Source organism: Uncinocarpus reesii, genomic scaffold (assembly GCF_000003515.1).
Source record: "Uncinocarpus reesii 1704 scaffold_2 genomic scaffold, whole genome shotgun sequence".
Classification (NCBI taxonomy): Eukaryota; Fungi; Ascomycota; class Eurotiomycetes; order Onygenales; family Onygenaceae; genus Uncinocarpus; species Uncinocarpus reesii.
This window is the reverse complement of record NW_003052499.1, coordinates 4,324,707-4,336,961: the sequence shown is the minus strand read 5'-3', so window position 1 is coordinate 4,336,961 and position 12,255 is coordinate 4,324,707. Positions and strand designations below refer to the sequence as shown.

Genomic DNA, 12,255 nt, shown 5'->3' with positions numbered 1-12,255 from the left:
ATCAGAGCAACACAAGGCAAAACTTAAGCAATATACGCCAATTCATCGCCGTCCAACCGCTCAATGTACTCCTTCTCCATTAACGCCTCAATGTTCTTTTTAATATCTGGGACCTTCGGTGGGAAACGTGCTTTGACCTGCTGAATAACCTCTTGTACGAGTTGGACGTGTTTCATCTTCTTGCGAGATTTCATGATGCGGACAATTGCAGACTATTGTTGATTGTCAGTAAGGAGTTAACAATGAAGAAAAAAAGATACTTACCTGCAATAGAAGTTTTCGGTCTTCTTCAACTGTCTTATGTGTATCATCTGATTCCGACTTCTGTTCTGATTTGACTTGGATATTTAGATTGACCTTGATCTTCTTTGCTTTGAAATTATAATTCAAAGAATATGAAGTCCCAGCGCGAGGTTTACCATCATCCGGAGAGGGAAGAAGAACCTTCGCCTTTACTAAGATACCAAGATTGGGGTCCAAAGTTTCTGGAGACAGTGAGGTGGCCTTTTCGATTTCTGCATAGTCCAGTGTATCATGCTCATTGTATAACAAAAGAATACCCATTTGATATGTTGATACTTGGAAAGTATATGGAACTTTCGTATTCTTGATATAATTCGCTTTGATTTCGCCTTTGCATAATTGCCAAAGCCAAGTTAGCTTACGGCCACTGTGCTTGTCGCAATAAAAACTCTTGAATCGTTCAGTTGTTTTCGAGATCTCTGTGGGGGGGATAAATTGCGTGGTAGGAGGGTTAAGGGGCCAGAATCCAGTACCCAGGATTTGGAAATGCGGGTCAACCATCCTTTTGCGGTCCTCTTCGTCGAAAGTGCTTGCAGCCCAATCTCTGTAACTAGCATTGAGATCTTTAGATATCTGAATGTCCTGGAACATACGTTGCAATTTGTTCGTATATTCAAAGCCACAAGCTTCTTTAAGCTTGCTGATCATACTGGTCTCGGCATCGTCTGAGACTGAGCTCACATGAACCAAACGCTTCGCAAGCATACGAGAATAAAATTTTTGAAAAACGTCCTTATCCTCGATGTACTTGAAAACGGTCATGATTTGTCCGAGTAATTCCTCGTATTCAGATTCCTCTGGGGATTTCGCACCCTTTTTCAATAGAGAATCGGTGTACCGAGCAAGGAGTTCGGGCGATTTGGTAGAACTTGTATGGCAAAGTGCGTTTCGGTTGACAAATTCGCGACAAGCGTTATCCAAAGACCTAACGAATTCTGATTCTCCTCCGAAAGCCGCATCAACCATGCTTTTGTACTTAGAATGTACTTGCAAAAGGGCATCGATGTACACTTTCGGTTCCACATTATCGCCGCCCGCAGCGATTTTGTCAATTGCAGCCAGACCTGCTTTTCTAACGTGAGTCTCAAATTTGTTTCGCAGAGGGTCGAGTCCATCTTTTATTTTTGATAGAAGGCGGTACATTCGGGCAAGATCATCTTGCCTCTCTGCATCTAGAAGAGATTGGAATTCGTCCCGTAATAGTAGCGAATGCGCTGACACAAGGACATCCAAACAAGTGTCCATCAAATTTTTGGTGATATCCGGGTGCAGATATAGGTCCACTCGGGCTCGTTCTTCATCCAGTCTAGCCTCTGCCTTTTTCATGTATTCCACAACGCTATTTTCGGCAACGAAACGTCTTGATTCACCTTCGTAGTAACCCTTGGTTGCTTCTATGAAAGGCTTCTCGAAGTAGAATTGATAAACTATGAGCGTCGTCTTTGAGGTGTCATTGTCGTCTAGGCCAAGTGAAACAAAGGAGTCGACAACGTTTTTGATCTGGGACTGCTCAATGGTCTCACCATTCCGCTGCTTTTCGACCAGATTGAGTACAGCAGTCATTACGCTCTCATGTACCTTCTTGAAAAAGTCTTCCCTCCATTTGACAAGGTGTAAAGTGTATACGTCAAAAATGCCTTTCTTGCCTTCATCGACTTCCCGTTTCACCCAATGACGGTTTAAATATAGGAATAAGTGGTTTATGTATTTCGCGGCGGTAGTGTATCGTGACCATTCTCGAATATAAAACGCTAAAAGGGCTTCTTCGGAATGACCAAGGGAGGCTTCATATACACTGTTGAGATGGCGTGTAAGGTAATCACCAAGAGGAGCGTATATCTCCTCGCCCAGTAGGTGCGCTTAAAAGTTCGAAATGTCCTTAGTTCGATGATATTCCACAACAAGGCCGGGCAAACTTACATTTTCCTCCACGATGACTTGTGTTTGCATGTGAGGGAGTTTGAAACTTCTGCGAGGTACAGAAGTTATGCACGGCACTTCAAAATGTTAGGAATGTCTTTGGCTACTAGTTCGGAAAGGAAACTGACGTGTAGATGCCCATATACTAAGAGCCACGGGAGTTAGCGCTTTACATTCTCATTTTGTGTTGGATCGGGCTTGGTAGAACTCACTGTGGACATGTCTATACCACTCTCGAGGTCGTTCATGACCTGTTCGACGCCTCTTTCTAGAAATGACCATCTTCAACCACCAAGAGAATCAGCATGACCTGGATATATCCCGCAAATATAAAGGTGCGCTGGAACACTTACGTTTCTGCAGCTTCCCTATGCTGGGGTGACATGGTGAGAGAGGGCATGCCTGCAGATTCAGAGGGGCTAGAAGAAACGCGAAAGTTTAGCTGAAAACGTATTATTATTATTATCGAGACCACATTCGACACAAAAATAAGGGCGTCAAGAAGTAAGAAACCTGTGTTCAACATACTGATGATCCCAGGCTGGATACAAAGTAGTGAGCGCGTGCTGACCGAGCCGCGATGCCGCCCCTCGACTGAGTGCTCGTCGTCAACTGATGATGGGCCCTAAACTCTGTCCGTTCTTGTGCTGGTAGCATATAGGCTCCAGTGCCCTCGGAAAGCGGTGGGTGGAGGACGACGTTCGGTAGAAGGAGGAAGCGGAAAGGTTGTTGTTGGTGGTGGTTGGAAGCCTTGAGAAGCTGATGGAGTAATCGAGGTGAGCAAGTACATGTGAGTACCAACCGGGGCTGAAGATGCCTTGAAAGAACCCTGCGGTACAAGCGCTGGCATCCGCCTGACTCGGTCTCCAGCACTAGGCTAGAACGGGGCTAGTGTAACCGCTGACCTGCTTATCGATAAGGAGCTGTGATGACATAAGCAGAGATTGCTTTGGAAGTTGAAATCAAAGAGTCGCGGCTTCAAAACAAAGCAACAGCGATCCTTGATTTATTGCCTGAGTCGACCAACTGTCCTTTCGGAGCACGATGTTAATTACGCCCTTACCCCAAGTTCAAATCACCCAACGCCTGATCAGACCCTGGGAGCGCATTCCGAACACTTCCATCCAATCCAAGCCCCTCCTTATCTACCACTCGGCCTTCAGTGGCTCCGCTTCAGAATTATCCGACCATCTCAAGAAGATCGGGACCGTGAGTGCGCAATGGACTTACTCGATGTATACCACGAGCCACTTCCATTCGAATACCCATGAAGTCCTGGGCGTGGTCGATGGAAGCGCAAAACTTTGCTTTGGCCATGAGAACAACCCAGACAGGTTTGAGCCAACTGTTTCCAAGGGAGATGTTGTGATCGTTCCTGCAGGGGTAGCACATCGACTTCTTGAAGACCTTGACGGGCAGTTTAGCATGGTTGGGGCATACCCCCCAGGTAAAAATTGGGATATGTGCTACGGAAATGAAGGAGAAGAAGACAAGATCAGCAATATCGGTACGGTGAAATGGTTCAGCAAGGATCCCTTGTATGGCAACCAGGGACCGGCACTTGTCGTGTGAAGTCCAGGGCGACAGACGCCCTTTGGATACGTATGATTAGTGGTATGTGCTATAAACACAGGCTTTGTAATGGTACATGAGCGTGAGAAGGTATTTTGGATCCCAACATATAGTTTCCTGTTCGCCATGCCCCGGATATCAAATAAAGAAAACAAAATAGAGAAAGAGATTGAACATGCGCCGCAGTATGAGCCATGTAAACACGAGGCGCAGGATAGGATAATAAACACAAGGAAAAGGCCGACGGCTGACAAAAGGAAGCGCGGCATAGATGGATATAGTTAGTGGGTAATGTCAATAATATAAAAGGTGGTTATTTTGGTGATACTCGTTCAACGACCCTGGTATAATGTTAGCATGCATAAGGATTTGAAAAGGAGGAAGCATATACCTTAACACACTGATAGCAAAGGTCATCAACCATGCAAGTAGTGCAACAAGCAAAACAGACGCCAATGCTTTCTGTCTGTCACAAATCATGTCGTTCTTGGGATCGAATTCATCATTCACCGTTCCAGACCGACAAGACCTGGTCACATCGGATAACGAGGCTAGTGCTAAGCTCAGATTTGCTGAAGCAAAGACAATAAAGATAAGGTCCAGGAAAAGAAGCCTCATTTTAGCCCTTGGAAGCCGAAGCCCTAATGGTTTCCCCGTATACTCGTCCCAAGTTATATACACAAGGTAGACGAGCGCGACGGCGTCGACAACAATAGCCATTTCTGCGGATGGGCCCTGTGGATGTTTGAATTTTGAAGCGAAATGACGAATGGAACCACCAAGACCGAGGGCGATCACCGAAAAAACGAAGACCGTCAGTCGGATTATGAGAGGAATCATAGGGCTTTGTAGAATGGTGCGTTGAAACCGGTTCATAACTTTCTTCCGCCTTTGGTTCAAGCTCAGACTACCAAAACCACTCTCTAAATCTGCTTCGTCGGTCTTGCCTTGCCAGGGCTCGGAATAGTCTCCAAAATGTGCATCCAGCCAATCCTCGTCGACCCTTTTCTCTTCTAGCGACGTTGTCTGAGTAGGCATGGTGGACTGGGCAAACGACCTCCACCTTGACTCGCAATGCAGCTTATCGCGAGGCCCGTACCCTTGATAGCCTTGGTTCTCGTGAGGGGCGAAGTGATGTTCGGCGACGCGGGCTCCGTGTGGTAGCATTGGCATTGATTGCGAGGAAATACCAGTTGCGGTTTTTACTGCAGGAGCGTTTTGCACCCATACTAGCAAGGCATCAACGCTCATTCACACTCCACCACGTACACACAAAGATAGCAGGGTGGGCAAATACCTGGGATAGTCCGCACTGGCACACCTCCTGGGTTTGCAAGTCGGGCACCAGAGCCGCTCGTTTCAAAGGAGACTCGACCTTGGAAATGGCCATTCTGATGTGCTGAGCCCAGCCTCCTATCGTCACTTTGGATGCTGGATGCGGTCACGGATTGTCCTGATTTTCTTCTTCCAAGGGGTACATCTAGTCGCGTCAACTCGGATTTCCGCCGCGAACCTGCATTCCGTGACAACGAGAACTGGGAGCGTAATGAAAAATCGCCATTCCCCGCCATAGCCGTACGCCCGGAGGCTTGAAAGCAGGGGGAGGGGTGGGGGATGCTCTATCGACGAGGCCGCCAGTACCTGTGGCACATGGTTTCAAAGCGTCCGAGTTGCTACTGGCGGCGCACTCCGGATGACGTGACGGGCTTCGAGTAGGGAGGGAAGAGTGGCTACCTGTTAGAAAAGTCAAAGACAACGGTAACTAAAGAAAAGAGTAATTGAAACGTAAAACAAACGAATGGCGGGAATGATCGAGGCGGAACTGAATTCGACATTCGCAGGATGGTCTCCTTATCGATCCTGAAGCGCCAAGCCCTCATCTCCCAGCTGTGCCACGGGAACTGCAGCCTCATCAACGTTTTGCTGCAAAAAATCCTATCAATGACGTCGCGTCGAAGCTGAGGATCTTCATAAAAACAACCACGGCTTCGCACGGTTTACTCGAGAAAATGGTCACTAAATGCACCGACTTCAAGCACTGGAAACCTCTGCATAACTGAGTCGCCCGCATGCGCCCCGAAGATCCAGCATCGACTCGTTTGCGATGCGGCTCTTTTTGATCCCAATCACGACCAGGCGGACGTTGCTCTACTGCAAAAGGGCGAGTGCAGGAGTTCCTGCGCAACTGAGTTACCTTGACCGGATTACGAACAAAGCCTCTACTACGTGGGCGCAATGGGAAGAGGCTGATCGTGGCTGGAAGAAGTCGCTGACTACTTACGGGCATCGCGTGCTCCAACGAATACCATATGAGGAATGGGGCCTGAAAAGTGTGCCGCCATTGAGCGCGAGGAGGGAAGCTCAAGAATTACAGTCACATACTCCAGTTGAGTTGCTTTACCCTGGCAATGTGATTCATCGTCACAACGTACTTGGGACACTGAAAACACTGGCGACGGAACGACAAGATTTACATCGAAGGAGAATGTGGTGGAGCTTGGGCGTGGCTCCGCTAACAGCGCCCATAGCCTTGATTCCAGTGTGAGCATTTCTGTTGCAGCTTAAAAGGCTACCCTTCAGCCCGTGCAAAGAACCAGTTGGTCTGACGTCTGTTTGAACTAGGATACCAAACATACCATTTTTCTACCTCGTATACCGCGGCTGGTCTCATTGGAGAGGTATGTGTCTTTGCAGCTGACTTGATCAAACGACCCCTAGGCTTACAAGCCGCAGCTTTGAGTGGCTCGAAACACCTAAATTTCCTCCTTGATAACCACCTTGTCAACCCGGTATCCTTGCCAGATCTCGAAGATCTTTACTCGAGACATCAAAGTATTTTACCCAAGCTTCCACAAAATGAAGCCATTAAAGCGGACGAGAAAAACTTCCAAGACGATCCCCACGAGGAGAGGATTCTTCTCGATGTTTCCGATGGAAAGGCTCTGGGTAAAATGTTACATGCCCCAGAGCTTCATGCCGAAGTTGAACGTGCTGTCACACAAGTGAAGCATTTGCTTGACAAAAAGAAGCGATCCAGATGACTCAATTCACCTACAATGTTTTCAATGTGTCTCCTAAAGGGACTTTTGGACTATACCCAACTCCATGCTACATAAACCACTTTGTACTATTGGACGGCATCTTTCTACCTGTATCTTGTGCTTTTGTATATTATTTCATGTAACTGTAACTAGAGCTAACAGACATTCGACGCGAGATGAGGATTAACCTAAAAGAACATGCGTTTGGAGGACAATAGACTCGAAGAATTGATAACATGCAACAAGGATGAAATAGGCCAACAAGGGGGACACACGAACAATGAAGAAACAGGATGTCAATCGACGCAATGAGTGACGGAAGAAGGAATGGCCGCATCAACTTACAGGGTCATTGCCCTACTCCTTGGTTGGAAACCCTAGATTATCAGACAAGTTGGATAAGAACAAGAATGTGTTCTCTAGCTAGAGTCGATCACTCCAATCCCATCAGGCTTGATAGCCAGGTATTTGCTGTTGTCTATCTAGTTAGTGCCACGGGATCGAATCTTCTGTTCTTTCACACTTCACTTAGCCGGCTAACAGTAGCATATATCCAAAACGGTGACAGACAACATTGTATATCCAAGCATTAGAGTGAAAGGTCTGAACACTCCAAATACATGCTTCGAGAAACCGTAAGAATGGCACAGTCACGGATTGTTGTATGGTGAGCTATAGTTAGCCGGCCGTAGGGGGTGTAAGGATAATCCGGCTCTTGGCAAAGTGTTTGGCAACTCCGGATATGTTTGGCTCACACCATGTCATAGTTGCATGTCCGTAATACCGGCCCATCACTTCTCCAGCGAGCAAGCCTGAGTTTGTCTTGCTCTGTGGCTGATTCCACTATGTCGGAGAAGCGGATAGAGCAGTGGGAAGTTGAGCGATATTGGGAAATATTCTCATCGCTTTCCAGCGGCCAACCGCGACTCAACAATGCGCAGGCTGCCACCGTCTTACGGAACAGCCGACTACGAGACGATCAGCTGGAGAAAGTGTGGGACCTTGCTGATGTCGATGGAGATGGAGAATTGGATTTTGAAGAATTCTGTGTGGCTATGAGGCTTATATTTGACCTTGTCAATGGAGTGCGTGCAGTGATGTTACTCTTACGACGATCGCAGGCGCATGGAAACGATCTCCCTGAAAATGCGAGGTGCTGACAAGAAGTGATAACTAGGAATTAGCCGATGTACCTCCCCAGCTACCGGACTGGCTTGTGCCTGAATCGAAAGCCCATCTGGTCCAAGCTACCCAAGCATTATCGGGCCGCGAACCGCAATTTGAAAGGGTTGAAGAGGATGACGACGCACCTGGCCTGAAGGATGGCTTCGATTGGTATATGAGCCCCGAGGACAAGGCAAAATATGAAGAAATATATTCTGCAAACAAGAATCATCGCGGAGAGTTAGCTTGTGCGCCTTTGTCTATCCCTACCACTGCATGGCCTCATGAGCTAACAAGCTGCTACAACCAGTCTCTTCTCTCCAAGACCTTTACGACTCCCTCTCCGTCCCCGACACTGATATCCGCTCCGCCTGGAACTTAGTTAACCCCTCTGCTTCATCAGAAATCAGCAAGGATGCCTCTCTCGCATTCCTCCACATTCTCAACAATAGACATGAAGGGTATCGCATCCCACGGACTATCCCCGCCTCCCTTCGCTCTTCATTCGAATCGAATAAAATCGATTACCAACTTGATAATGTCCGCACAACCAAACGGTGGGGAGTAAACAACGATGGAGACACCAGTACAGGTCGCAAGGCGAAATTTGGCGATGCCTACCTCAGCCGGCTTGGTGTCGGCGGAAGAACAAGCTATAGACCACAAGGCACGGATTTTAGCAGTACAATCCAAGACGAAGAATGGGAAAAGGTTCGATTGAGGCGCGAACTTGCAGAGTTAGAAAAGAAGCTCGAAGCTGCTAATGCAGCTGCGGAAGAGAGGAAGAATGGCCATAGGACCGGTGGCGGGCCCAACTGGGCACTTATCAAGAAAGAAGCGCTGCAAATGTTGGAATACAAAGAAAGGGAACTTCGTGAATTGAGAGAGGGGACTGGCAGAGTGAAAGAAGGAGAGAATCTCGAGCGACTCAGGGAAGATATCAACACGGTCGGCGAGCAGGTAGAGGGTTTAAAGGCACATTTAACCCGGCGGAATGAAGTTCTAGCAGACTTGCGCGGGGAGATTGAAGAAGCGAAACGGAACAGATAGCCGGCACTGTCTACATTTTCTTCTACTGTTGATATGATACCTTTCCCCGTTATGGCAGACTGCCCTTTTAGCCAGCGGTGCAACGTCTTAGGTGCTTTTATTGGAATCGGGATCAGTGTTTGCCATTTACTTTTCGTGGAGCCCATTTGACGAATTCTGTATATTTAGTTAACGAAATCTGTCTGTATCCTTAGGGCCACTTTTGCTCCTAAAAGTCCAGCTCGAGGTGAATGATCAAGTTGCTTCGCCTTCCAACGAACGACTTAACCTCGCTCCGTCAGGGGAAGCCTTGTTTATCCCCTGAACCAAGTAGAAACTCGGCCGATTAGCGTGATGCATGTATCCTGGGTTGGCTTGAATTTAAGAATCCCTAGTCATGGCCTATTTCTTCAAGGATATCTGTCACATCGTCTTCTCTCTTCGTCTAACGGCTAAAAATGCATTACCACTTCTATTCAGCCTTCGTTCGCCCTTGCGTAGCTTCATCCGTTCTATCGTTAATATCTTCTCCACTTTCTTCGACAGTAGCGATCCGCGTCGTGCCGCACCGACATCATGCACTTCAAACCCATCCTCCCCAAAAATTTCCGTAATTCCTCAGCTTCGTTTTGCTCAGGAGAGCGAAGTGTCAACCAGGTTTTGAACTTGCCCTTTGAATAACTAGCTTTTCTAATCTGCGCTTCGAATCAGCCCGCTCAAGGAGCGTTGCTCAACTGTACCCCTGGTGGCTAGTCGATATACTAGCACCGGTTTCGTTTGTCCGATACGATGAGCTCGATCCTGGGCTTGGAGATCTTGCTGCGGATTCCAGTCTGAGTCGTATAGAATTACCGTGTCGGCCGCAGTGAGGTTGATTCCTTGTCCGCCAGCACGAGTACTCAGCAGGAAGATTTTGTAGTTTGAGTCTGTATTGAAAGCATAAATTTGCGCTTGCCGATCCACCTGACTGACTGCACCATCAATACGGCAGCAGTTCCAGTCACGTAAATATGCCCAGTCCTGTAAGATGTCTAGTTGCGTCTTAAATTGCGAGAACAGGAGGATTTTATGGCCCTTTGACAGCAAACAGGGAACAAGGCGGTCTAAAAGGAGCATCTTACCAGACGAGGTCACGATCGACTCGTCAATGTTTGAGTCCTCATCCCAGGGCCAGTAGAAATTATGCGGAGAATTGCAGGCCAGCCGTGCCTGCATAATTGGATTTTGGAGTTTCTTTGAAGCAATCTCTTTTTCTGCCAACAAAATTAATTTTTATATCTGGTCGGTTCGTGAAAGGGGTTCATACTAGCCAATTTCATAGTCTTAACTCGCTCAATCTCCAGGAGCTCACTTTCACTGGGCTCAGATTCTTCTACTTCCTGTTCATCAAACCCGTTTTCGAGCCTTCGTAGTTTTGCGTTAAACTCTCGATCGGTGATATCGTTGTAACGTTGCTTCGCCCTTTTTCTAACTGTCCGTCCGAGGTTAGAACCAGGTGTGGAATCTCGGCTCGATTTCAGGCTCTTAATAGGAGTAGAGCTGCCACTGTCTTTCGTTTTGCGCTTCAAACTTTGCGCTCTGGACTGGTTGGCTGACGCCTTTCTAGACTCGATTCTCTCCACGGCTTTATCCTCCAAATATTGTCGGCTGGTACCTTGAATGATAGCCATGTACAGCTCCTTCTGCTCTGGCGTTAGAGGCGCATACAATATATATTCTCGTTTTTGGGGTAGATCAGTCTCAACATCCGTTTTGACACGACGCAGCAAAAACGGCTTTAAAATTGCATGCATAGTCGATACTAAATTCCTTTTTCTCTTTTCGATGACATCTTTTTGTCCCGAGGAATCCAAGACAGAGGAGAAGTCAAACCAATTTTGGAAGCTATTGAGATCATTAAATATCTCAGGTAGCAAAAAGTGTAGCAGAGACCAGAGCTCTGCGATATTATTTTGCAAAGGTGTCCCTGTTATCAGCAGGCGATTAGCGGAATTGTAGGTCAACAACTCTTTGATTAGCTTGCAATTCATATTCTTAAGCCGATGACCCTCGTCCTGCCATATAATTTAGTAACTAAGCGTCCAAAGATAGAGAACGGTACTTACAACGATGATGTATTTCCACTGATAGTTTGCGAGGAATTTTCGATCATTCATGCATATCTCGTACGAAGTACAAACAACCGGAAAGTCGATATTTTTTTGGTCCTGCATCTTCATTCGCTTCCTTCTGATCTGGTTGCGCTCCTCCTTCGTCCCATGGTATAAGACTGTTTCAATGCCGGGAGTCCACCGAGAAAACTCATTTACCCAATTGCTCACTGTGCTCAGCGGAGCAGCAATCAGAAAGGGGCCCGAGACATTATGCTCCTTGAAGAACGCGATAAGTGATATGGCTTGGACTGTCTTCCCAAGTCCCATTTCGTCTGCAAGAATGCCACATAACCCATTCATCCAGAGCGATTTCAGCCATTCTAATCCTTCCAATTGGTATTCCCTCATTCTCCCACCCGTTACGAGTGCTGGCTGCTGAGTTGCCACGAGGTCTTGTTCACCAAGAGTAGCAGGTTTTACTTCAAACTCATCAGCAGCTTGCGCAAGGGCTTCTTGAACGGTTGGGTTATCCTCTGCAATTTCGGTGGTAGCGTTTTTGAAATAATCGGAAATAGAAGTTCCATCGACGCTCTTCTTGCCTCGACCGCGGGTTGGCAATTTAGAACCGTTCGACTGAGCTGTTGAAGCTGAGTTTTTAGGCTCCCTGGCTATTCGTTGGCTCCCTCTAGTAGCCCGTTGCATAGCGGGCTCAGCATTCTTCGTCTCTTTCTCCTCAATAGCACGTTTCTTAGCTTCTGCCTTACGCGCTTCTTCCTGCTGCCTTTTTCTCTGCTCTTTCATTTTTTCTGCCATAATGGCCACGAATACCTACTCGACCTATTAGTTGACAAAGGGTGAATAGCATATTTGGAACACTGTCACACCGAACTAGTTTGTAGCAATTTTGTTAATGCCCTTGCTTTGAAATCCATTCCCTCTTCATCATCTCCATCCTGAGGTCCGACACTATCTTCCACTGCCGTGTTTCCATCATTCGCAGCTGGGTCCACTTTATCTAATTGGTCTCCAGGAGAGCAGGGTATTGTATTTGGAGCGGTATGGCCTACCACCAAACGAGTTGACGCATTTGATGTCATTTTATTTAGAGATTTCGGCCTGTCAGTGCAATCAGA

The 12,255-nt window shown here is 47.2% G+C and overlaps 5 protein-coding genes across 5 annotated transcripts; 2 read left to right on the top strand and 3 right to left on the bottom strand.

The window, feature by feature from the left end:
- Nucleotides 1–225: 225 nt before the first annotated feature.
- On the bottom strand, nt 226–1,866 carry UREG_04430 (uncharacterized protein; the record flags this gene model as incomplete). The annotated part of the gene is made up of 1 exon (XM_002544867.1): nt 226–1,866. One exon carries the CDS (start codon nt 1,864–1,866, stop codon nt 226–228), a length of 1,641 nt encoding a protein of 546 aa, XP_002544913.1.
- Nucleotides 1,867–4,108: 2,242 nt separating this feature from the next.
- UREG_04429 (uncharacterized protein) lies at nt 4,109–5,185 on the bottom strand (the record flags this gene model as incomplete). Its single annotated transcript, XM_002544866.1, has 3 exons — nt 4,109–4,136; nt 4,187–5,024; nt 5,065–5,185. The coding sequence occupies 3 exons, from the start codon at nt 5,183–5,185 to the stop codon at nt 4,109–4,111; spliced, it is 987 nt and encodes a 328-aa protein (XP_002544912.1).
- A 714-nt stretch (nt 5,186–5,899) lies between these two features.
- On the top strand, nt 5,900–6,836 carry UREG_04428 (uncharacterized protein; the record flags this gene model as incomplete). The annotated part of the gene is made up of 3 exons (XM_002544865.1): nt 5,900–6,336; nt 6,418–6,473; nt 6,514–6,836. The coding sequence occupies 3 exons, from the start codon at nt 5,900–5,902 to the stop codon at nt 6,834–6,836; spliced, it is 816 nt and encodes a 271-aa protein (XP_002544911.1).
- An 845-nt stretch (nt 6,837–7,681) lies between these two features.
- On the top strand, nt 7,682–9,050 carry UREG_04427 (uncharacterized protein; the record flags this gene model as incomplete). Its single annotated transcript, XM_002544864.1, has 3 exons — nt 7,682–7,921; nt 8,014–8,248; nt 8,311–9,050. 3 exons carry the CDS (start codon nt 7,682–7,684, stop codon nt 9,048–9,050), a joined length of 1,215 nt encoding a protein of 404 aa, XP_002544910.1.
- A 669-nt stretch (nt 9,051–9,719) lies between these two features.
- On the bottom strand, nt 9,720–11,935 carry UREG_04426 (uncharacterized protein; the record flags this gene model as incomplete). Its single annotated transcript, XM_002544863.1, has 3 exons — nt 9,720–10,282; nt 10,336–11,083; nt 11,135–11,935. 3 exons carry the CDS (start codon nt 11,933–11,935, stop codon nt 9,720–9,722), a joined length of 2,112 nt encoding a protein of 703 aa, XP_002544909.1.
- Between the last annotated feature and the right edge of the window lie 320 nt (nt 11,936–12,255).